The 23,854-nt window shown below is 47.7% G+C and overlaps 1 protein-coding gene across 2 annotated transcripts in view; it reads right to left on the reverse strand.

Moving 5' to 3' along the window:
- The window catches only part of KIAA1671 (KIAA1671 ortholog), a 431,335-nt gene that overhangs the window by 290,496 nt on the left and 116,985 nt on the right, over positions 1–23,854 (reverse strand). For both annotated transcript variants that reach the window (XM_063913220.1, XM_063913219.1), the window contains exon 2: positions 11,737–13,204. In XM_063913220.1, the coding sequence (XP_063769290.1) occupies positions 11,737–13,166 (1,430 nt within the window). In that variant the 5' untranslated portion in view covers positions 13,167–13,204. The remainder of the gene's footprint in view (positions 1–11,736; positions 13,205–23,854) is intronic.

Here is a 23,854-nt window from a genome sequence, read left to right on the forward strand (position 1 = left end):
AAGTTGAATTGTGTTACAAATCCAACGAGCAATCGACTGCTTAGAAGCAGGCGCACCCAACTTGTTGGGTGCATACAGTATAAACAGCGAGTCAGATTTTCTGACTCCAGCCGTCCTTGAAATGTATATTTTTAAAGCTCTGACAACGTCCAACAACTTGGAGTCCTCCAAGTCGCTTGTAGCCGCAGGCACTACAATAGGCTGGTTCAGGTGAAACGCTGATACCACCTTAGGGAGAAAATGCGGACGCGTCCGCAGCTCTGCCCTATCAGAATGGAAAATTAAATAAGGGCTTTTATAAGATAAAGCCGCCAGTTCAGATACTCTCCTGGCGGACGCCAGGGCCAGTAACATAGTCACTTTCCATGTGAGATATTTCAAATCCACATCTTTTAGTGGTTCAAACCAATGGGATTTGAGGAATCTAAAACTACATTTAGATCCCACGGTGCCACCGGAGGCACCACAGGAGGCTGTATATGCAGTACTCCCTTTACAAAAGTCTGGACCTCAGGAACTGAGGCCAATTCTTTTTGGAAGAATATTGACAGGGCCGAAATTTGAACCTTAATAGATCCCAATTTGAGACCCATAGACAATCCTGATTGCAGGAAATGTAGGAAACGACACAGTTGAAATTCCTCCGTCGGAGCACTCCGATCCTCGCACCACGCAACATATTTCCGCCAAATGCGGTGATAATGCTTCGCGGTGACTTCCTTTCTTGCCTTAATCAAGGTAGGAATGACTTCTTCTGGAATGCCTTTCCCTTTTAGGATCTGGCGTTCAACCGCCATGCCGTCAAACGCAGCCGCGGTAAGTCTTGGAATAGACACGGTCCCTGCTGAAGCAGGTCCTGTCTTAGAGGTAGAGGCCACGGATCGTCCGTGACCATCTCTTGAAGTTCCGGGTACCAAGACCTTCTTGGCCAATCCGGAGCCACTAGTATCGTTCTTACTCCGCTTTGCCTTATGATTCTCAATACCTTTGGTATGAGAGGCAGAGGAGGAAACACATACACCGACTGGTACACCCAAGGTGTTACCAGCGCGTCCACAGCTATTGCCTGCGGATCTCTTGACCTGGCGCAATACCTGTCCAGTTTTTTGTTGAGGCGAGACGCCATCATGTCCACCATTGGTCTTTCCCAACGGTTTATTAGCATGTGGAAAACTTCTGGATGAAGTCCCCACTCTCCCGGGTGAAGATCGTGTCTGCTGAGGAAGTCTGCTTCCCAGTTGTCCACTCCCGGGATGAACACTGCTGACAGTGCTATCACGTGATTCTCCGCCCAGCGAAGGATCCTGGCAGCTTCTGCCATTGCACTCCTGCTTCTTGTGCCGCCCTGTCTGTTTACATGGGCGACTGCCGTGATGTTGTCCGACTGGATCAACACCGGTCTTCCTTGAAGCAGAGGTTCCGCCTGGCTTAGAGCATTGTAGATTGCTCTTAGTTCCAGAATGTTTATGTGAAGAGACTTTTCCAGGCTCGACCACACTCCCTGGAAGTTTCTTCCTTGTGTGACTGCTCCCCAGCCTCTCAGGCTGGCGTCCGTGGTCACCAGGATCCAATCCTGTATGCCGAATCTGCGGCCCTCCAATAGATGAGTCCTCTGCAACCACCACAGAAGAGATACCCTTGTCCTTGGAGACAGGGTTATCCGCAGGTGCATCTGAAGATGCGACCCTGACCATTTGTACAGACACCTTTCCTGGTTTTAGGAGATTCCTGACCAGGTCGGATAACTCCTTGGCTTTTTCCTCGGGAAGAAAAACCTTTTTCTGAACCGTGTCCAGAATCATCCCTAGGAACAGCAGACGAGTTGTCGGCATTAATTGGGATTTTGGAATATTCAGAATCCATCCGTGCTGCTTTAGCACCTCTTGAGATATTGCTAATCCCATCTCTAGCTGTTCTCTGGACCTTGCCCTTATTAGGAGATCGTCCAAGTATGGGATAATTAATACGCCTTTTCTTCGAAGAAGAATCATCATCTCGGCCATTACCTTTGTAAAGATCCGAGGTGCCGTGGACAAACCAAACGGCAGCGTCTGAAACTGATAGTGACAGTTTTGTACAACGAACCTGAGGTACCCCTGGTGTGAGGGGTAAATTGGAACGTGGAGATACGCATCCTTGATGTCCAAGGATACCATAAAGTCCCCTTCTTCCAGGTTCGCTATCACTGCTCTGAGTGACTCCATCTTGAACTTGAACTTCTTTATGTACAGGTTCAAGGACTTCAGATTTAGAATAGGCCTTACCGAGCCATCCGGCTTCGGTACCACAAATAGAGTGGAATAATACCCCTTCCCTTGTTGTAGAAGAGGTACCTTGACTATCACCTGCTGAGAGTACAGCTTGTGAATGGCTTCCAAAACCGTCTCCCTTTCGGAAGGGGACGTTGGTAAAGCAGACTTCAGGAAACGGCGAGGTGGATCTGTCTCAAATTCCAACCTGTACCCCTGAGATATTATCTGCAGGATCCAGGGATCTACCTGCGAGTGAGCCCACTGCGCGCTGTAATTTTTGAGACGACCTCCCACCGTCCCCGAGTCCGCTTGAGAAGCCCCAGCGTCATGCTGAGGCTTTTGTAGAAGCCGGGGAGGGCTTCTGTTCCTGGGAAGGAGTTGCCTGTTGCTGTTTCTTCCCTCGACCTCTGCCTCGTGGCAGATATGAATAGCCCTTTGCTCTCTTATTTTTAAAGGAACGAAAGGGCTGCGGTTGAAAAGTCGGTGCCTTTTTCTGTTGGGGAGTGACTTGAGGTAGAAAGGTGGATTTCCCGGCTGTAGCCGTGGCCACCAAATCTGATAGACCGACTCCAAATAACTCCTCCCCTTTATACGGCAAAACTTCCATATGCCGTTTTGAATCCGCATCGCCTGTCCACTGTCGCGTCCATAAAGCTCTTCTGGCCGAAATGGACATAGCACTTACCCGTGATGCCAGTGTGCAGATATCCCTCTGTGCATCACGCATATAAAGAAATGCATCCTTTATTTGTTCTAACGACAGTAAAATATTGTCCCTGTCCAGGGTATCAATATTTTCAATCAGGGACTCTGACCAAACTACCCCAGCACTGCACATCCAGGCAGACGCTATAGCTGGTCGTAGTATAACACCTGCATGTGTGTATATACTTTTTTGGATATTTTCCATCCTCCTATCTGATGGATCTTTAAGTGCGGCCGTCTCAGGAGAAGGTAACGCCACTTGTTTTGATAAGCGTGTTAGCGCCTTGTCCACCCTAGGAGGTGTTTCCCAGCGCTCCCTAACCTCTGGCGGGAAAGGGTATAATGCCAATAATTTCTTTGAAATTATCAGCTTTTTATCAGGGGCAACCCACGCTTCATCACACACGTCATTTAATTCTTCTGATTCAGGAAAAACTATAGGTAGTTTTTTCACACCCCACATAATACCCTGTTTAGTGGTACCTGTAGTATCAGCTAAATGTAACGCCTCCTTCATTGCCAAAATCATATAACGTGTGGCCCTACTGGAAAATACGGTTGATTGGTCACCGTCACCACTGGAATCAGTGCCTGTGTCTGGGTCTGTGTCGACCGACTGAGGCAAAGGGCGTTTTACAGCCCCTGACGGTGTTTGAGGCGCCTGGACAGGCACTAATTGATTGTCCGGCCGCCTCATGTCGTCAAACGACTGCTTAAGCGAGTTGACGCTATCCCGTAATTCCACAAATAAAGGCATCCATTCTGGTGTCGACCCCCTAGGAGGTGACATCCCCATATTTGGCAATTGCTCCGCCTCCACACCAATATCGTCCTCATACATGTCGACACACACGTACCGACACACAGCAGACACACAGGGAATGCTCTAAACGAAGACAGGACCCACTAGCCCTTTGGGGAGACAGAGGGAGAGTCTGCCAGCACACACCAAAAGCGCTATATATGACAGGGATAGCCTTATAATAAGTGCTCCCTTATAGCTGCTTTATATATATCAAGATATTGCCATTAAATTTGCCCCCCCTCTCTGTTTTACCCTGTTTCTGTAGTGCAGTGCAGGGGAGAGACCTGGGAGCCGTCCTGACCAGCGGAACTGTGAGAGGAAATGGCGCCGTGTGCTGAGGAGATAGGCCCCGCCCCTTTTTCGGCGGGCTCGTCTCCCGCTATTTTGTGAATACAGGCAGGGGTTAAATATCTCCATATAGCCTCTGGGGGCTATATGTGAGGTATTTTTAGCCTTTTAATAGGTTTTCATTTGCCTCCCAGGGCGCCCCCCCCCAGCGCCCTGCACCCTCAGTGACTGCGTGTGAAGTGTGCTGAGAGGAAAATGGCGCACAGCTGCAGTGCTGTGCGCTACCTTTAGAAGACTGCAGGAGTCTTCAGCCGCCGATTCTGGACCTCTTCTTACTTCAGCATCTGCAAGGGGGCCGGCGGCGCGGCTCCGGTGACCATCCAGGCTGTACCTGTGATCGTCCCTCTGGAGCTGATGTCCAGTAGCCAAGAAGCCAATCCATCCTGCACGCAGGTGAGTTCACTTCTTCTCCCCTCTGTCCCTCGTTGCAGTGATCCTGTTGCCAGCAGGAATCACTGTAAAATAAAAAACCTAAGCTAAACTTTCTCTAAGCAGCTCTTTATGAGAGCCACCTAGAATTGCACCCTTCTCGGCCGGGCACAAAAATCTAACTGGAGTCTGGAGGAGGGTCATAGGGGGAGGAGCCAGTGCACACCACCTGATCTGGAAAAGCTTTACTTTTTGTGCCCTGTCTCCTGCGGAGCCGCTATTCCCCATGGTCCTTTCAGGAACCCCAGCATCCACTAGGACGATAGAGAAATTTGGACCTTTATAGACCCTAATTTTAGGCCCAAAGTCACTCCTGTTTGAAGGAAGTGAAGTAGACGGCCCAAATGGAACTCCTCCGTAGGAGCAGCTCTGGCCTCACACCAAGAAACATATTTTCGCCATATACGGTGATAATGTTTTAACGTCACGTCTTTCCTAGCCTTGATCAGAGTAGGAATGACCTCCTCCGGAATCCCTTTTTCCGCTAGGATCCGGCGTTCAACCGCCATGCCGTCAAACGCAGCCGCGGTAAGTCTTGGAATAGACAGGGCCCCTGCCGCAGCAGGTCCTGCCTTAGAGGAAGAGGCCACGGATCTTCTGTGATCAACTCTTGCAGCTCCAGATACCAAGTCCTCCGTAGCCAATCTGGAACAATGAGGATTGTTCTGACCCTGCTTATTCTTATTATTCTCAACACTTTGGGTATGAGAGGAAGAGGAGGAAACACATAGACCGATCTGAACACCCAAGGTGTCACCAGAGCGTCTACCGCTACCGCCTGAGGGTCCCTTGACCTGGCGCAATACCGCTTTAGCTTTTTGTTGAGACGGGATGCCATCATGTCTATTTGAGGCAGTCTCCACCGACCCGTGATCTGTGCGAAGACTTCTTGATGAAGTCCCCACTCTCCTGGATGCAGGTCGTGCCTGCTGAGGAATTACGCCTCCCAGTTGTCCACCCCCAGGATGAACACTGCTGATAGCGCGCTTACATGGCCTTCCGCCCAGCGTAGAATCCTGGTCGCTTCTGCCATGGCCACTCTGCTACTTGTTCTGCCTTGGCGGTTTATATGAGCCACTGCCGTGACATTGTCTGATTGAAGCAGAACCGGTTTTTCCCGACGCAATTCCTCCGCTTGACGCAGGGCGTTGTATATGGCCCTCAACTCCAGGACGGTGATGTGGAGACAAGTCTCTAGATTTGACCAGAGACCTTGGAAATTTCTTCCCAGTGTGACTGCTCCCCAGCCTCGGAGGCTTGCGTCCGTGGTCACCAGGACCCAGTCCTGAATGCCGAACCTGCGACCCTCTAGTAGGTGAGCACTGTGCAGCCACCACAGGAGAGATACCCTGGTCCTGGGAGACAGGTTGATCCTTCGATGCATTTGTAAATGGGACCCGGACCACTTGTCCAAGAGGTCCCATTGAAAAGTCCTCGCATGGAACCTGCCGAAAGGGATGGCCTCGTATGAAGCCACCATCTTCCCCAGGACCCGCGTGCAATGATGCACTGAAACCTGTTTTGGTTTTATTAGGTTCCTGACCAGGGCTATGAGCTCCTGAACCTTTTCGACCGGAAGAAAAACCTTTTTCTGGTCTGTGTCTAGAATCAGGCCCAAAAAAGTTAGACGTGTTGTAGGGACTAGCTGGAACTTCGATATATTGAGAATCCAGCCGTGTAACTGCAACGTCTTCATGGACAGAGACACGCTGTCCAGCAACTTCTACCGAGATCTCGCCTTTATGAGGAGATCGTCCAAGTATGGGATAATTGTGACCCCCTGCCTGCGCAGGAGCACCATTATTTCCGCCATTACCTTGGTGAAAATTCTCGGGGCCGTGGAAAGCCCAAACGGCAACGTCTGAAATTGGTAGTGACAGTCATGCACTGCAAATCTCAGGAACGCCTGATGAGGGGGGAATACCGGAACATGAAGGTAAGCATCCTTTATGTCCAGGGACACCATCCAATCCCCCCCCTCCAGGCTGGCGATGACCGCCCTGAGTGATTCCATTTTGAACTTGAACCTCTTCAAGTACAGGTACAGGGATTTTAGGTTTAAAATGGGTCTGACCGAACCGTCCGGTTTCGGGACCACAAACAGAGTTGAGTAATATCCCTCTCCTTGCTGGAGATGAGGAACTGTGACAATCACCTGTTGAATATACAATTTTTGGATTGCTGCCAGCACTAGCTCCCTCTCTGACGGGGAAGCCGGCAGAGCAGACTTGAAAAACCGGCGAGGAGGCAAGTCTTCGAATTCCAGCCTGTATCCTTGAGAAACAATCTCTAACGGCCAGGGATCCACCTGTGAGTGAACCCAGACGTGGCTGAAAAACCGAAGACGAGCCCCCACTAGATCTGCCTCCCCCCGGGAAGCCCCAGCGTCATGCGGTGGACTTTGCAGACGCAGGGGAGGACTTCTGCTCTTGGGAACTAGCTGTGTGCAGCTTCTTTCCCCTGCCTTTCCCTCTGGCAACAAAGGACGATCCCCGTACCTTTTTGTTTTTATTGGAACGAAAGGACTGCATTTGATAATGAGGTGCCTTTTTTGTATGCTGCGGGGGGACATAAGGTAAGAAATTCGACTTAACAGCCGTAGCAGTAGAGACAAGGTCAGAGAGGCCGTCTCCAAACAACTCCTCCCCTTTGTAAGGCAAGGACTCCATATGTCGCTTTGAATCGGCGTCTCCCATCCACTGTCGGGTCCACAAGAGCCGCCTAGCAGAAATAGACATAGCATTTATTCTGGAGCTTAATAAACAAATGTCTCTCTGAGCATCTCTCATATACAAGGCAGCATCTCTGATATGCTCTATGGTCATTTGAATGGCATCCCTATCTAAGGTGTCAATCTCCGTAGATAAGGAATCTGCCCCTGCCACAACCGCACTACAAACCCAGGCCGACGCCATAGCCGGTCTAACAATAGTACCTGAATGGGTGTAAATGTGCTTCATGGTAATTTCCTGCCTGCAATCAGCAGGATCCTTGAGGGAAGCCGTATCCTGAGAAGGCAGTGCCACCTTTTTGGACAAGCGTGTCAGCGCCTTGTCTACTTTAGGCGAAGATTCCCATCGTATCCTATCCGTTTGTGGAAAAGGATACGCCATAAGAATCCTTTTGGGAACTTGTGGTCTTCTATCTGGAGACTCCCAAGCCTTTTCGCACAATTCACTCAGTTCAAATGAGGACGGAAAGGTGACTTCAGGCTTTTTCCCTTTATACATGTGTACCCTCGTGTCAGGTACAGGGGGTTCCTCAGTAATATGCAAAACCTCTTTAATGGCAATAATCATGTACCGAATACCTTTTGCCACCCTCGTCTGTAATTTTGCATCTTCATAGTCGACACTAGAGTCAGTATCCGTGTCGGTATCTGTGTCATCGATCTGGGATATGGTGCGCTTCTGAGACCCCGAAGGGCCTGGCGCCTCAGGGACAGGCATGGACTGGCTACCCGACTGATCCCTAGCTTCAGCCTTGTCTAACCTTTTATGCAATAGATTGACATTTGCATTCAAGACATTCAGCATATCCACCCATTCCGGTGTCGGTGTTGCCGACGGCGACATGACATTCAAGCACTCCCCCTCCACATTAAGCGAGCCTTCCTCGTCAAACATGTCGACACACGCGTACCGACACACTTCACACACACAGGGAACCTCTTTTCTGAAGACAGTATCCCCTTCAAGGCCCTTTGGAGAGACAGAGAGAGAGTATGCCAGCACACACCCCAGCGCAATGACCCTGGAGACCAACACAAAATGTTTTTCCCCCAGCCGCGCTGTATAATATGTTATCCGCCAATTATGTGCCCCCGCCCCCTCTCTTTTAAACACCCCTTCACCGTGTGTAAGCAGGGGAGAGTCCGGGGAGCTTCCTCTCAGCGGTGCTGTGGAGAGAAAATGGCGCTGGTGAGTGCTGAGGGAGAAGCCCCGCCCCCTCGGCGGCGGGCTTCTGTCCCGCTCAAACTTACTAAAATATGGCGGGGGCTCTTTTATATACATGTACAGTGCCCACCTGTACATGTATATTGTCTTTTGCCATAATAGAGGTGTTATATTGCTGCCCAGGGCGCCCCCCCCCCTGCGCCCTGCACCCTTACAGTGACCGGAGTATGTGAGGTGTATGGGAGCAATGACGCACAGCTGCAGTGCTGTGCGTTACCTCAGTGAAGCTGAAGGCTTCTGCCGCCTGACGTCTTCTGACTTCGGTTCTTCTGGCTCTGTGAGGAGAACGGCGGCGTGGCTCTGATGGTGGACGCCCAGTAAGAACCTGTGTTCACCCCCTCTGGAGCTAATTTGTCCAGTAGCCGAGGAAGCAGAGCCTATCTTAGACAAGAAGGTCTGCCCCTCTCTCCTCAGTCCCTCGATGCAGGGAGCCTGTTGCCAGCAGTGCTCCCTGTAAAAAAGTAGAAAAAAATCCAAACAAAAATGCTTCTAGGCAGAGAACTTAGGAGAGCTCTCTGCAGTGCACCCATCCTGCTCTGGGCACCGTGTAAAACTGAGGTCTGGAGGAGGGGCATAGAGGGAGGAGCCAGTGCACACCCAGAGTCCAAAGCTTTCTTAAAGTGCCCTATCTCCTGCGGAGCCCGTCTATTCCCATGGTCCTTACGGAGTCCCAGCATCCTCAAGGACGTTAAAGAAAATTCCATACCATAATGAGATGATATGGTGATGGGACCTAAATCTAAGCATTTATGTTTCATATACACCTTATACACACAGCCTGAAGGTCATTTTAGCCAATATTTTTTTATAACTTTGTGCATTAAACAAAGTGTGTCTACATTCACACAATTCATTTATGTTTCATATACACCTTATACACACAGCCTGAAGGTCATTTAATACAATATTTTTAATAACTTTGTGTATTAAACAAAGTTTGTGTACATTGAGCCATCAAAAAACAAAGGTTTCACTATCTCACTCTCACTCAAAAAAGTCCGTATTTCGGAATATTCTGTATTTCGGAATATTTGGATATGGGATACTCAACCTGTATATAGGACTTGGCTTTGTGTATATTTGTTTGTTTGTTTAAATATGGGGTAAATGAGTGCAAATAGGTATTTTTCTCTTGTCCTTTGTACAATTATTTGCACCACTGTCACCTGGCTATGTATGGATTGGGGCAACCTGCCTTCCTGCTTTCTGTGCATTTACCTGGGTGGTATATAAAGCATGTAATCCTGTGTACAATACCTTTTCAAATTGTAGTTGAAGCAGGTAGTCATTTCTACTCACCACTGATTGGTATGTATGCTGACCAATGTGGTTATTTTCATGATTTGAACCAGGAATTACAAAAACGTCTTATTATGACTCTTTGGCCAAAGTGTTATATATGATTGCAAAACTATACTAATCAGACACTTTTAATACTTACACTAGTAATTTGTTTTAATTACCTGGTCAATCATATTATACCACAATCTTGACAATTGTGGTATAATATGCCCCATACTCCCAGTCTCCTAAATAAATTAATTATACCTGCATGTTTATTGCTGTGTTTGGGCAATTTATACCAGGCCCCATTCCAGAAGTGGGTAGACAGTTCTCAAAATCTTCCCAGATGATATAGGGTGAAGAATGAAAGGATCCAATATAGATATATGGTATACTATAGGCTGCAAATTATTACAGCAGCATATAATGAAATAGCACTCCAGACCATACCCATTTACTCAGTGCAGGCTTCATCAGACTTCTCTCCAACAATCCCTTATAAGCAAAACATGTAGGATCTGAAGTTCTGTCTCTCCTATATCTCAGAGTTATTCCAGACTCCTACAGGCAGCCAGGAACGGCCTTAGAAATAACTTGGAACAGATGGTCTATTTTGTGTGTTTTTAATGTGTTCTTCGAGAATAAAGTGTGGTTTTAAATCATTCCCAAATCTGTACTATTCTACCACTGAGGCAGTGGCGGATTTTACCTATGGGCTGGAGGACTGCAGCCCCCCCAGTAAAATCCGCCACTACAGGGAGTGAGCCAGTTGCAGTGTGTGACTGCACTCGCTACACAGTGACTGGCAGTGATAACTTCTATTAGAAGTCCTACCTGCCAGTCAACCCCAGTACAGGCTGTGATTGCCTCCGGGACTGCCAGACCAGGCTGTGATTGCCTGGTAGCAATCGGCGCATGCGCAGTCAACCCGCCGCTTGACTGTGCATGCACAAACCTTAACTTTTATGGACTACAGAGGATACACACCTTATAAGCTGCTTGACTGAGCATGTGCGGAGCCAGGACCAATTCAGCAGCAGCGGCTCTCTCTCCTCCCCTGGACCCAGCCAGCAGCGGCTTTCTCCCCTCCCCAGGAACCAGCCAGCGGCAATAGCGGCTCTCTTCTCTCCATGGTACCTGGCCCATGGCAGGCCCCCTCCTCCTTAATGGTAGGAGCCGCCGCTGCTTTGAGGTATAATGTATTTGGTGTGCCACTGATGCACCTACTCATACCACTATGGTTCAACATATGTGAATCCTTCGCTCACTACCACGTACTGTATGTCTCAATTTCTCCATCCTTCGCTATATGGGCACTTTTGTTTACGATTTTCTTCTTTTCAAGTTGACCATACAGTATGACCATCTTTGTCCCTTCTGAATTTTGTTTGGTTCAGTGCCTACACAATGGTTTGCACATGCAGTGTGACTAGCCAGGATCATTAAAGTGCAATCTACTGAAATCAAAGTCTGACCAAGGGCTGAAAATAACTTTTGTTCTTTGTTCATCTCATAATTACAAATCTTTAATGTTGAAGTAAAAAGAGATCAGTGTGCTAAGCAACAGGCATTGTGATTATTGCAACTTAAATATTTAAATTAACTTATGCACCGTTAAGGAAGTTGATCACAAATTTAATGGAAAAAACAGGTTGAACAATGACCTCAATATCACGTGTCCTTGATCAAACCTATAGTATCTGTTTTGCACTGCTGTGGACCCAAAACTTGTACAACTTAATTGTTGCAACTTAGCCATTCATGTTTTGGTGAAATGGTAATTTTACCATTGCAAGTCCAATAAAAGTGAAATCAAATATTTAACGTGATAATAGGTCAAACGTTTTTGGACAGCAATCCACAACCCGTTTTATAAAAGACAGTGCATTGCTTCCCCAATTTCAAATCAAACTGTTCTCAAATGAAAGTAATCCCACAAACCTGTAAACATACATACATTTTTGTGAAGTCTATAGTCCCAGGATGAGACTGTGATGCGGTCTGTGGTCTCCCAGATTTGATCATCTCTTTATCAGAGACCAGGCTTGTAGTGTTTCTCTCAGGTATGATAGCAGTCTTTTCCTCCTTATTTGTAGGCGATTCAGGGACATCCACAGAGTTGGTGTTTGAAAGATACATACTAATTCTTCTCTGAATGTTTGCAGGAGCAGCACTATCATCTGTATCCTTTACGTCACTGGTTATGCGATCCTTACTATTGGGAATAGTTTTTGATGCTTTGTTAGTAATATTTGCTGACAACTTCATTACACCTTCATTTTCAGCTACATCCAGCTCTCTGCTGGACTTCATTTCCATTTGTGCTGAATTAATATTTCTTGAAAAACTGATACCAGTTCTTGTCTCATTAGCAATAGTTTTATTGCTTGCAATATTGTCCTCCTTGGCTCTTACAGGTTGGTCTTCTGAGATACTGTTGTTTAATGAATTTTTTCTCAAAGGTCTATTTTCCTTAGTTTCTTCAGAGGGAATGTCTTTTTTACTTCCAAAGCCTTTAGTTTCAAACAGTGAAGTAAGGTCCTCTGAAAGTGGTCTCCTATTCCATGTTCTCTGGTCCTCTACTTCTTTAGCGTCATTCGCAGCATCATTTTTAGAGTCTAAAAGCATAGACACTGGGCGACGTTTTGGTCTTAACTGAGCTCTAACTGATGAGCTGTCTAGCTTTTCAGGATTAAGCAAAGAACTCTTAATATTTATATGACCACTTTCGTTTTGTTCGTCTACAATAAATGAAGAGTTTCCTCTGGAGTTTGTGTCAAGGTTTTTTTCCAGGTGTGAAGAATCAGGTTTCCTAGATATTATCGGAGGTTTAGAGATAACTATCCTTTCATCGGCTTGTGAAGATGATTTTGTGTCACTGAGACTAGATGTTCCCGGGACCCAACTAGGGCTGGTCTGTTTTCTACTTGCATTTGTAGAGAAAAACTCTGACTTGTTGCCTTGATGCTCTTCAGGTTTAGGTTGATAAGACGATGTGTATATTCTACGACCCATTCTTTCACCTTCATCAGTTTTCGCACTGCCAGATAAAGATATACTATTAGACGCTTGAAAAGGCACATCACTGTGTGGCTTCACATCTGGAGAAAATGTGGAGATCAATCCAATAGATCTTCTGTTTTCCGGAGGTTTCTCCTTTGAAAAAGGCTTAGGCGAAAGTCTCAGCCTCAATCCAGGGTTGAACATGGTCACCGGTTTAGAAGGAACTCTTGCAGTATCTTCAATGACAATAGGGCTGGAAATGTTAGGATCACTAGACTTATTGCTTGCATCTGAAAGAGGACTAACAAGTGTTCTTGGTGGTTTAACCTCATTTAAAATATCACTCAACGTCTCCCTCGTTGTCAGTTCTACTCTTGTAGCCATGATGCTGGTCTTTTAAGAATTCATTTCCAAAAATTATACTGAAAAATAAAACAAAAAACATATTGCATCATGAAATATTCTCTTTTTTGATAAATCAACAGGTTATATATATATATATATATACACACACACACACACACACACACACATAAAAAAGTAGTATTTTAATTCAAGTGAATTGTTATAAGCTAGCGCATTATTATACTTCCAGTTACAGAGGATGCATTATTACAGATTGAAAGCCTAATTTTCTTGTGGATAAAGATATCAAACTCAAGTTTAATTACAATTAGTATCAACATGCAAGAACTACAAACCCAAAGAGGAAGCAGTTTTGTAATCAACCATTTCATTATTTTCACTGATTTGTAAGACACCACAATGCTCTAAAGCACTGGATAGTGCTTGAACAGAGCACACATAAAATATAGACAAACAAAGCAGAGAAAATAATGCATATATGAGAACAAAGATTAAATAGAGGATCCTGCTCACAAGAGAGCTTACAGCAGACCAGGACAAATGATGCTGGGACTTGTTTCACAAAACTAGGAAAACAGGATATCCAGGCCTAGTTTATGGTAGACCTGGACAAGTGTGAGCAGCAGTGGTGCAAGTAAGGCGGTTCAGCATACCATTAAGAAATTAGTAACCGTATGCTGTACCGCCCAACCACCTTACTTCCGGTAGGACACAGTTTGTTCCGTTTTCAAGTCGGACATAAAAATGAGACAAACTGCAGGAGAGAGAGTTGAGGTAGTAAAGCTTGGTAAGCCATTGGTGGTTGGCTGCGGCACAATAAAAAAAAATTGCAGACCCAGCAGCGTGAAGTCATGCCACTGAACGCTGAAGAGGAGCCAAGCAGCCAGCTAAGACAGAGCAGCACAGTATCCTCATTATACCTGACACTGTAAGCTGGGCTAGAGATACATGGGTTGGGGAGCTGGAGAGGATGATGGGGCCCGACTGATACAGAGGTGGAGGCTGACACAGAGGGAGAGGTAAATGGTCTATAAAATGTTGTCCATTAACTGGACATTACAGTGTGAATTTTTTTTTCCTTCATTGGTGATGGCATTAATTTCCCACTATTTTAAGGATAGTTTATTTGGGTTCCAGTCGGGATCCTGGCTGATCGAAAAAATGCTGATGCCGGCACCCTGACAAGGAGCACCATCTCAATGCCGGAATCCTGAACAAGCGAGGACCGGGCCATCAGGCAAGTAAGCCACAAGAAGGGGACATCAGGTTTACGCTGCGGGGAGGGGGGGAATCAGGCTGCAGGGAGGGGTGGGTTAGGGTTAGGCTTCAGGGAGATGGAGGGTTAGGTTTAGGCTGCAGGAAGGGGGGGGGGGCATCGGGGTAAGGTAAGTATACTTACCTCCCCCATGTCGGGATTCCGTTACTCTAAGCATCGGAATTCCGCGGTCGGCCTTCTGACCGCCGGCATCCTGCCCACCAGCATTTCCTACCCAACGTGTTTTATTTACTTATGCACATCCTATTTATTTTCCAAATAAATATGTGACTTATTACAGTAGAAAAATTGTATATAACTGGAGAATGCATAAGATGGTGACCTTACCTCATGCGTCCTCCAGTTTTATATCATTTTCCCTTCTGTATGTCCAAATCACTTATGTTTAGTTGAAAAATTAATAGTTAGTGCATAAATGGAGTAACATTTTTCTATTTAACAGAGATGAGTAAAGTCACCGATAACCGGTTTAATTTGGTATCTTGAACTGCAACCAGCTAATATATGAAAATAATTAGATGACTGTCGTGTTTTGAATAGAGAGGGTGAGAGACATATAGGAGGAGGTTGAGAAAGGCTGCGAGACACAGCGGGGGAGGCTGAGAGACACAGCGGGAGTGACAAAGAGTGAGGGGGAGGCTGGAGTGATGGGAAAGGAGGCCGGAGAGACACAAGGTGCAGGAGGCTGGAGGGGATACACAGGGCAAGAAGTGACACAGGGGCACATGTTGTACCTCTCTGTAGGAATATAACCAATGTCGTCATCATCATATAACAAACAGGCATGTTCCGGACCCAGTGATCTCCTAACATGATCAGTGAATACTGACTGACGACACTGTCTGCCAGGGAGGATCCATTCCTGTTGCAGTGAAACCACCATATAGGTAAGGTGTATTTGGAATAGAATGGATAGTAATGCTCCCAGAGTGACAAGAAACGGGTGGCATGTCATCCTGACATGCCGCCGTTTTGAGTGACCACTCCCATTTTTTTGCGCATTTAGTACCTCTAAGAAATTTTCGCTACTTGAATCATTGGTACCAAGTAGTATAGGAAGAGGTAGCGTAGCTGATAAAGAAGAGTTTTCAGAGATGACTTATTCAGTTCCAGAACTCTTCTGATTTGATGGTAATGGCAATAATTAATTTCAGTGCTGAATGAACAGAGATGACATGTCCTGACCATCTAATTGCAAAATTTTAAATGAGAGCACTGTAGCAGCAGTAGCAACAGAAACAGAGTGCCATTACCTATCCCATAACCAAAGAAAATCCGATATATATGTGAGGCCTCTGATCTAATACCATCATAAGCAATGATAAAATCATGTATAATTTAACCATGAATACAATAAAGGCATTACAGTGTTCCATTTTTCCTACTAAAATGTGAAACGATCTGGTGTGGAATTGTTTCAATAAAACCTGACGGGTCTTGGTGGCAAAAACTTCTAATCCTGTGTACTTTCAGTTTGTCTTAACGTACCTCTAGTTCTTCTAGTTTATTATGGAGAAGTCTTTCTAGATTCCCCACACTAGTGGAGTTTACAATCTATAGCTGCTAACATAAGGACACAGATACACACTGCAATTAAATTTAAGGGGTATATTCAATTGCGGTCGAATTCCGGCGTGAATTCAACAGTTTTTGGATTCAACATAATTCGACAGGTGAAACACTCCACCCGGGACCATAATATTGACATATTTATTGACATATTCAATAAATAACGTATTCGACAGTCCCGCTGTCGAAAAACAGACCAATTGACGAATAGTGGGCGGCCTGGATTCGACTTCATGGACAGCACAAAAGTGTTAAATAAATCCTGAAAAAAAATGCATGGGGTCCCCCCTACTAAGCATACCCAGCCTTGGGCTTTTTGAGCCGGTCCTGGTTGTAAAAATAAGATTTTACTCACCGATAAATCTATTTCTCGTAGTCCGTAGTGGATGCTGGGGACTCCGTAAGGACCATGGGGAATAGACGGGCTCCGCAGGAGTCTGGGCACTCTAAGAAAGATTTAGTACTACTGGTGTGCACTGGCTCCTCCCTCTATGCCCCTCCTCCAGACCTCAGTTAAGGAAACTGTGCCCGGAAGAGCTGACATTACAAGGAAAGGATTTTGGAATCCAGGGTAAGACTCGTACCAGCCACACCAATCACACCGTATAACTTGTGATAAACTTACCCAGTCAACAGTATGAACAACAATAGAGCATCAACAAAGGATGCCAACATAACATAACCCTTTATTTAGCAATAACTATATAATAACGTATTGCAGAAAGTCCGCACTTGGGACGGGCGCCCAGCATCCACTACGGACTACGAGAAATAGATTTACCGGTGAGTAAAATCTTATTTTCTCTAACGTCCTAGTGGATGCTGGGGACTCCGTAAGGACCATGGGGATTATACCAAAGCTCCCAAACGGGCGGGAGAGTGCGGATGACTCTGCAGCACCGAATGGGCAAACACAAGGTCCTCCTCAGCCAGGGTATCAAACTTGTAGAACTTAGCAAATGTGTTTGAACCCGACCAAGTAGCTGCTCAGCAAAGCTGTAATGCGAAGACCCCTCGGGCAGCCGCCCAAGAAGAGCCCACTTTCCTTGTGGAATGGGCTTTCACTGATTTTGGATGCGGCAATCCAGCCGCAGAATGAGCCTGCTGAATCGTGTTACAGATCCAGCGAGCAATGGTTTGCTTTGAAGCAGGAGCACACAGCTTGTTGGATGCATACAGGATAAACAGCGAGTCAGTCTTCCTGACTCCAGCCGTCCTGGCTACATAGATCTTCAAAGCCCTGACTACATCAACCAACTTGGAATCCTCCAAGTCACGAGTAGCCGCAGGCACCACAATAGGTTGGTTCAAATGAAAAGATGACACCACCTTTGGCAGAAATTGCGGACGAGTCCGTAATTCTGCCCTGTCCATATGGAAAACCAGATAGGGGCTCATACATGACAAAGCCGCCAATTCTGACACACGCCTAGCCGAAGCTAAGGCCAATAGCATGACCACTTTCCACGTGAGATACTTTAGCTCCACGGTCTTAAGTGGCTCAAACCAGTGGGATTTCAGGAAACCCAACACCACGTTGAGATCCCAAGGTGCCACTGGTGGCACAAAAGGGGGTTGAATATGCAGCACACCCTTAACAAACGTCTGAACTTCAGGAAGAGAAGCCAGTTCTTTTTGAAAGAAAATGGATAGGGCCGAAATCTGGACCTTTATGGACCCCAACTTCAAGCCCATAGTCACTCCAGACTGTAGGAAGTGCAGGAACCGGCCCAGCTGGAATTCCTCTGTAGGGGCCTTCCTGGCCTCACACCAGGCAACATATTTTCGCCATATACGGTGATAGTGTTTTACTGTCACGTCCTTCCTAGCCTTTATCAGCGTAGGAATAACTTCATCCGGAATGCCTTTTTCCGCTAGGATCCTGCGTTCAACCGCCATGCCGTCAAACGCAGCCGCGGTAAGTCTTGGAACAGACAGGGCCCCTGTTGCAACAGGTCCTGTCTGAGAGGCAGAGGCCATGGGTCCTCTGTGAGCATTTCTTGCAGTTCCGGGTACCAAGTCCTTCTTGGCCAATCCGGAACAATGAGTATTGTTCTCACTCCTCTTTTTCTTACGATTCTCAGCACCCTGGGTATGAGAGGAAGAGGAGGAAACACATAGACCGACTGGAACACCCACGGTGTTACCAGTACGTCCACAGCTATCGCCTGAGGGTCTCTTGACCTGGCACAATACCTTTGTAGCTTTTTGTTGAGACGGGATGCCATTATGTCCACCTGTGGCAGTTCCCATCGATTTGTGATCTGAGTGAAGACTTCGTGATAAAGTCCCCACTCTCCCGGGTGGAGGTCGTGCCTGCTGAGGAAGTCTGCTTCCCAGTTGTCCACTCCCGGAATAAACACTGCTGACAGTGCCTGCACGTGATTCTCCGCCCAACGAAGAATCCTGGTGGCTTCCGCCATCGATACTCTGCTTCTTGTGCCGCCCTGGCGGTTTACATGAGCCACTGCGGTGATGTTGTCTGACTGAATCAGCACCGGTTGGTTGCGAAGCAGAGGCTCCGCTTGACTCAGGGCGTTGTATATGGCCCTTAGTTCCAGGATATTTATGTGCAGACAAGCCTCCTGACTTGACCACAACCCTTGGAAGTTTCTTCCCTGAGTGACTGCCCCCCACCCTCGGAGGCTCGCATCCGTGGTCACCAGGACCCAGTCCTGTATGCCGAACCTGCGGCCCTCGAGAAGGTGAGCACTCTGTAGCCACAACAGAAGAGACACCCTGGCCCTCGGGGACAGGGTGATCAGCCGATGCATCTGAAGATGCGATCCGGACCACTTGTCCAACAGATCCCACTGAAAGATCCTCGCATGGAACCTGCCCAAGGGAATGGCTTCGTATGATGCCACCATCTTTCCCAGGACTCGCGTGCAGCGATGCACCGACACCCGTTTCGGTTTTAAGAGGTCTCTGACTAGAGTCACGTGCTCTTGAGCCTTCTCCGCCGGGAGAAACACCTTCTTCTGGTCCGTGTCCAGAATCATGCCCAGGAAGGGCAGACGCCTTGTATGAATCAGCTGCGACTTTGGGATATTCAGAATCCAGCCATGCTGTTGCAACACTTCCTGAGAGTGTGCTACGCTGATCAGCAACTGCTCTTTGGACCTCGCCTTTATGAGGAGATCGTCCAAGTATGGAATAATTGTGACTCCTTGCTTTCGAAGGAGCACCATCATTTCTGCCATCACCTTGGTAAATATTCTCGGTGCCGTGGAGAGCCCAAACGGCAACGTCTGGAATTGGTAATGACAGTCCTGTACCACAAATCTGAGGTATTCCTGATGAGGTGGATAAATGGGGACATGCAAGTAAGCATCCTTGATGTCCAGAGACACCATAAAATCCCCCTCTTCCAGGCTTGCAATGACCGCTCTGAGCGATTCCATTTTGAACTTGAATCTTTTCAGATAAATGTTCAGGGACTTTAAATTCAATATGGGTCTGACCGAACCGTCCGGTTTCAGTACCACAAACATTGTGGAATAGTATCCCCTTCCCTGTTGAAGGAGGGGAACCTTTACCACCACCTGCTGGAGATATAGCTTGTGAATCGCCGCTAATACTACTTCCCGTTCCATGGGGGAAGCTGGCAGGGCCGATTTGAGGTAACGGTGAGGGGGCATCCCGTCGAATTCCAGTTAGTATCCCTGAGATACAATCTGTATAGCCCAGGGATCCACCCGTGAGCGAACCCACTGGTGGCTGAAATTCCGGAGACGCACCCCCACCGCTCCTGGCTCCACCTGTGGAGCCCCAGCATCATGCGGTGGATTTAGTGGAGGCCGGGGAGGACTTCTGTTCCTGGGAACTAGCTGTATGGTGCAGCTTCTTTCCTCTACCCCTGCCTCTGGCAAGAAAGGACGCCCCTCTGACCTTCTTGCTTCTTTGTGATCGAAAGGACTGCATTTGGTAATACGGTGCTTTCTTAGGCTGTGAGGGAATATATGGCAAAAAGTTTGACTTCCCAGCCGTAGCTGTGGAAACCAGGTCTGAGAGACCGTCCCCAAACAATTCCTCACCCTTGTAAGGTAACACCTCCATGTGCTTCTTGGAGTCGGCATCACCTGTCCATTGCCGAGTCCACAGGACCCTTCTGGCAGAAATGGACATTGTATTTATTCTAGAGCCCAGTAGGCAAATGTCCCTCTGGGCATCCCTTATATATAGGACAGCGTCTTTTATATGCCCCAGGGTCAGTAAAATGGTATCCTTGTCTAAGGTATCCATTTCCTCAGACAGATTATCTGTCCATGCTGCTACAGCACTACACATCCAAGCCGACGCAATTGCCGGCCTCAGTAGAGTACCTGAATGTGTATATACAGACTTCAGGATACTTTCCTGCTTTCTATCTGCAGGATCCTTTAGGGCGGCCGTATCCTGTGACGGCAGGGCCACCTTCTTAGATAAGCGTGTCAGAGCTTTATCTACCCTAGGGGAGGATTCCCAGCGCATCCTGTCCGTTGGCGGGAAAGGGTATGCCATAAGTAACCTTTTGGAAATCAGCACTTTCTTATCGGGGGAATCCCACGCTCTTTCACATAATTCATTCAACTCATCTGAAGGGGGAAAAGTCACCTCTTGCTTTTTCTCCCCATACATATAAACCCTCTTGTCAGGGACAGGGTTTACCTCTGAAATGTGCAAAACATCCTTCATTGCTATAATCATGTAGCGGATGGCTTTAGCCATTTTAGGCTGCAATTTTGCATCATCGTCATCGACACTGGAGTCAGAATCCGTGTCGATATCTGGGTCAACAATTTTGGATAGTGGGCGCTTCTGAGACCCTGACGGCCTCTGCGCTGTAGGATTAGGCATGGGCTGAGACCCTGACTGTCCCAAGGCATCAGCTTTATCCAACCTTTCATGTAAGGAGTTTACATTATCATTTAACACCTTCCACATATCCATCCAATCAGGTGTCGGCGCCGTCGGCGGAGACACGTCATTCATCTGCACTTGCTCTGCCTCCACATAGCCCTCTTCGTCAAACATGTCGACACACGCGTACCGACACACCACACACACAGGGGATGCTCTATATGAGTACAGGACCCCCACAAGGCCTTTTGGAGAGACAGAGAGAGAGAGAGAGAGAGAGAGAGAGAGAGAGAGAGAGAGAGAGAGAGAGAGAGAGAGAGAGAGAGTATGCCAGCACACACCCCAGCGCTATATGACCCAGGAATCACACAGTAACTTAGTGTTCACCCAGTAGCTGCTGTATATATAATTAATGCGCTAAATGTATGTGCCCCCCCCCCTCTCTTTTTACCCTTTCTACCGTGAGTCTGCAGGGGAGAGCCTGGGGAGCTTCCTCTCAGCGGAGCTGTGGAGAGAAAATGGCGCTGGTGAGTGCTGAGGAAGAAGGCCCCGCCCCCTCAGCGGCAGGCTTCTGTCCCGCGATTTTGTGTAAAAATAATGGCGGGGGCTCATGCATATAACAGTATCCTACTGTATATATGCTGCTTTTGCCAGGAGGTACTTAATTGCTGCCCAGGGCGCCCCCCCCCCTGCGCCCTGCATCCTACAGTGACCGGAGTGTGTGGGCGCAATGGCGCACAGCTGCAGTGCTGTGCGCTACCTCATATGAAGACAGGAGTCTTCTGCCGCCGATTTTGACGTCTTCTTGCTTCAACACGCCGGCTTCTGACTTCTGGCTCTGCGAGGGGGACAGCGGCGCGGCTCCGGGAACGGACGACAAGGTCAGGTCCTGTGTTCGATCCCTCTGGAGCTAATGGTGTCCAGTAGCCTAAGAAGCGCAACCTAGCCGCAGTTAGTAGGTTTGCTTCTCTCCCCTCAGTCCCACGTAGCAGAGAGTCTGTTGCCAGCAGAAGCTCTCTGAAAATAAAAAACCTAACTAAAATACTTTCTTATTAGCAAGCTCAGGAGAGCTCACTAAAGGCACCCAGCTCTGGCCGGGCACAGATTCTAACTGAGGTCTGGAGGAGGGGCATAGAGGGAGGAGCCAGTGCACACCAGTAGTACTAAATCTTTCTTAGAGTGCCCAGACTCCTGTGGAGCCCGTCTATTCCCCATGGTCCTTACGGAGTCCCCAGCATCCACTAGGACGTTAGAGAAAATACGGGGGGGGAAATTACAGGGGTTCCCCCGTATTTTAACAACCAGCACCGGGCTCTGCGCCTGGTCCTAGTGCAAAAAATACGGGGGACAAAAAACGTAGGGGTCCCCCGTATTTTTAACACCAGCACCGGGCTCCACTAGTCAGAGAGATGCCACAGCCGGGGGACACTTTTATATAGGTCCCTGCGGCCGTGGCATTAAATCCCCAACTAGTCATCCCTGGCCGGGGTACCCTGGAGGAGTGGGGACTCCTTAAATCAAGGTGTCCCCCCTCCAGCCACCCAAGGGCCAGCGGTGAAGCCCGAGGCTGCCCCCCCCCCATCCAAGGGCGGCGGATGGGGGGCTGATAGCCTTTTGTGTCAAAAAAAGAATATTGTTTTTTGCAGCTGAACCAGAAGTCCCAGCAAGCCTCCCCGCAAGCTGGTACTTGGAGAACCACAAGTACCAGCATGCGGGGGGAAACGGGCCCGCTGGTACCTGTAGTTCTACTACAAAAAAAATACCCAAATAAAAACAATATACAGACACCGTGATAGTGCAACTTTATTACATACATGCACACCTACATACACACATACTTACCTATGTTGACACGAAGCAGTCGGTCCTCTTCTCCAGTAGAATCCAGGGGTACCTGTAAATAAAATTATACTCACAACAATCCAGTGTAGATCGGTCCTCTTCTGTTTGTAATCCACGTACTTGGCAAAATAAAAAAACGAAAAACACGAACCACGCACTGAAAGGGGATCCATGTTTACACATGGGACTCCTTTCCCCGACTGGCAGGACTCCCCGTGACTGCTGTCAAAGAGGGTCCCTTCAGTCAATCAGGGAGCGCCACGTTATGGCACTCTCCTGATTGGCTGTGCGCGCCTGAACTGTCAGTCAGGCGGCGCGCACTGGAGATACAATGTAGCGCATAGGCGCTCCATTGTATCAAATGGTGGGAACTTTGCGGTCTGCGGTAGACCGCGAGGTTAAGTGGGGTCACTCTGTGTATTGTTTTTATTTGGGTATTTTTTTTGTAGTAGAACTACAGGTACCAGCGGGTCAGTTTCCCCCCCGCATGCTGGTACTTGTGGTTCTCCAAGGGGGTGACTAGTTGGGGATTTAATGCCATGGCCGCAGGTACCTATATAAAAGTCTCCCCCGGCTGTGGCATTATCTCTCTGACTAGTGGAGCCCGGTGCTGGTGTTAAAAATACGGGGGACCTATACGTCTTTTCTCCCCCGTATTTTTTGCACCAGGACCAGGCGCAGAGCCCGGTGCTGGTTGTTAAAATATGGGGGAACCCCTGTCAATTTTTCCCCCCTGTATTTTTACAACCAGGACCGGCTCAAAGAGCCCGAGGCTGGTTGTGCTTAGGAGTGGGGACCCCACGCAATTATTTTCAGGATTTTTAACCATTTCACACCCCTTCCAACTGAAAAATAAGCACTGATCTCTCCATATTGTAGTCAGTAAAAAAAAAAATATTCTTTTAAAAAATAAGAATTTACTTACCGATAATTCTATTTCTCGGAGTCCGTAGTGGATGCTGGGGTTCCTGAAAGGACCATGGGGAATAGCGGCTCCGCAGGAGACAGGGCACAAAAAAGTAAAGCTTTAGGATCAGGTGGTGTGCACTGGCTCCTCCCCCTATGACCCTCCTCCAAGCCAGTTAGGTACTGTGCCCGGACGAGCGTACACAATAAGGGAGGAATTTTGAATCCCGGGTAAGACTCATACCAGCCACACCAATCACACCGTACAACT

The sequence above is a fragment of the Pseudophryne corroboree genome, chromosome 1 (genome assembly GCF_028390025.1).
Source record: "Pseudophryne corroboree isolate aPseCor3 chromosome 1, aPseCor3.hap2, whole genome shotgun sequence".
Classification (NCBI taxonomy): Eukaryota; Metazoa; Chordata; class Amphibia; order Anura; family Myobatrachidae; genus Pseudophryne; species Pseudophryne corroboree.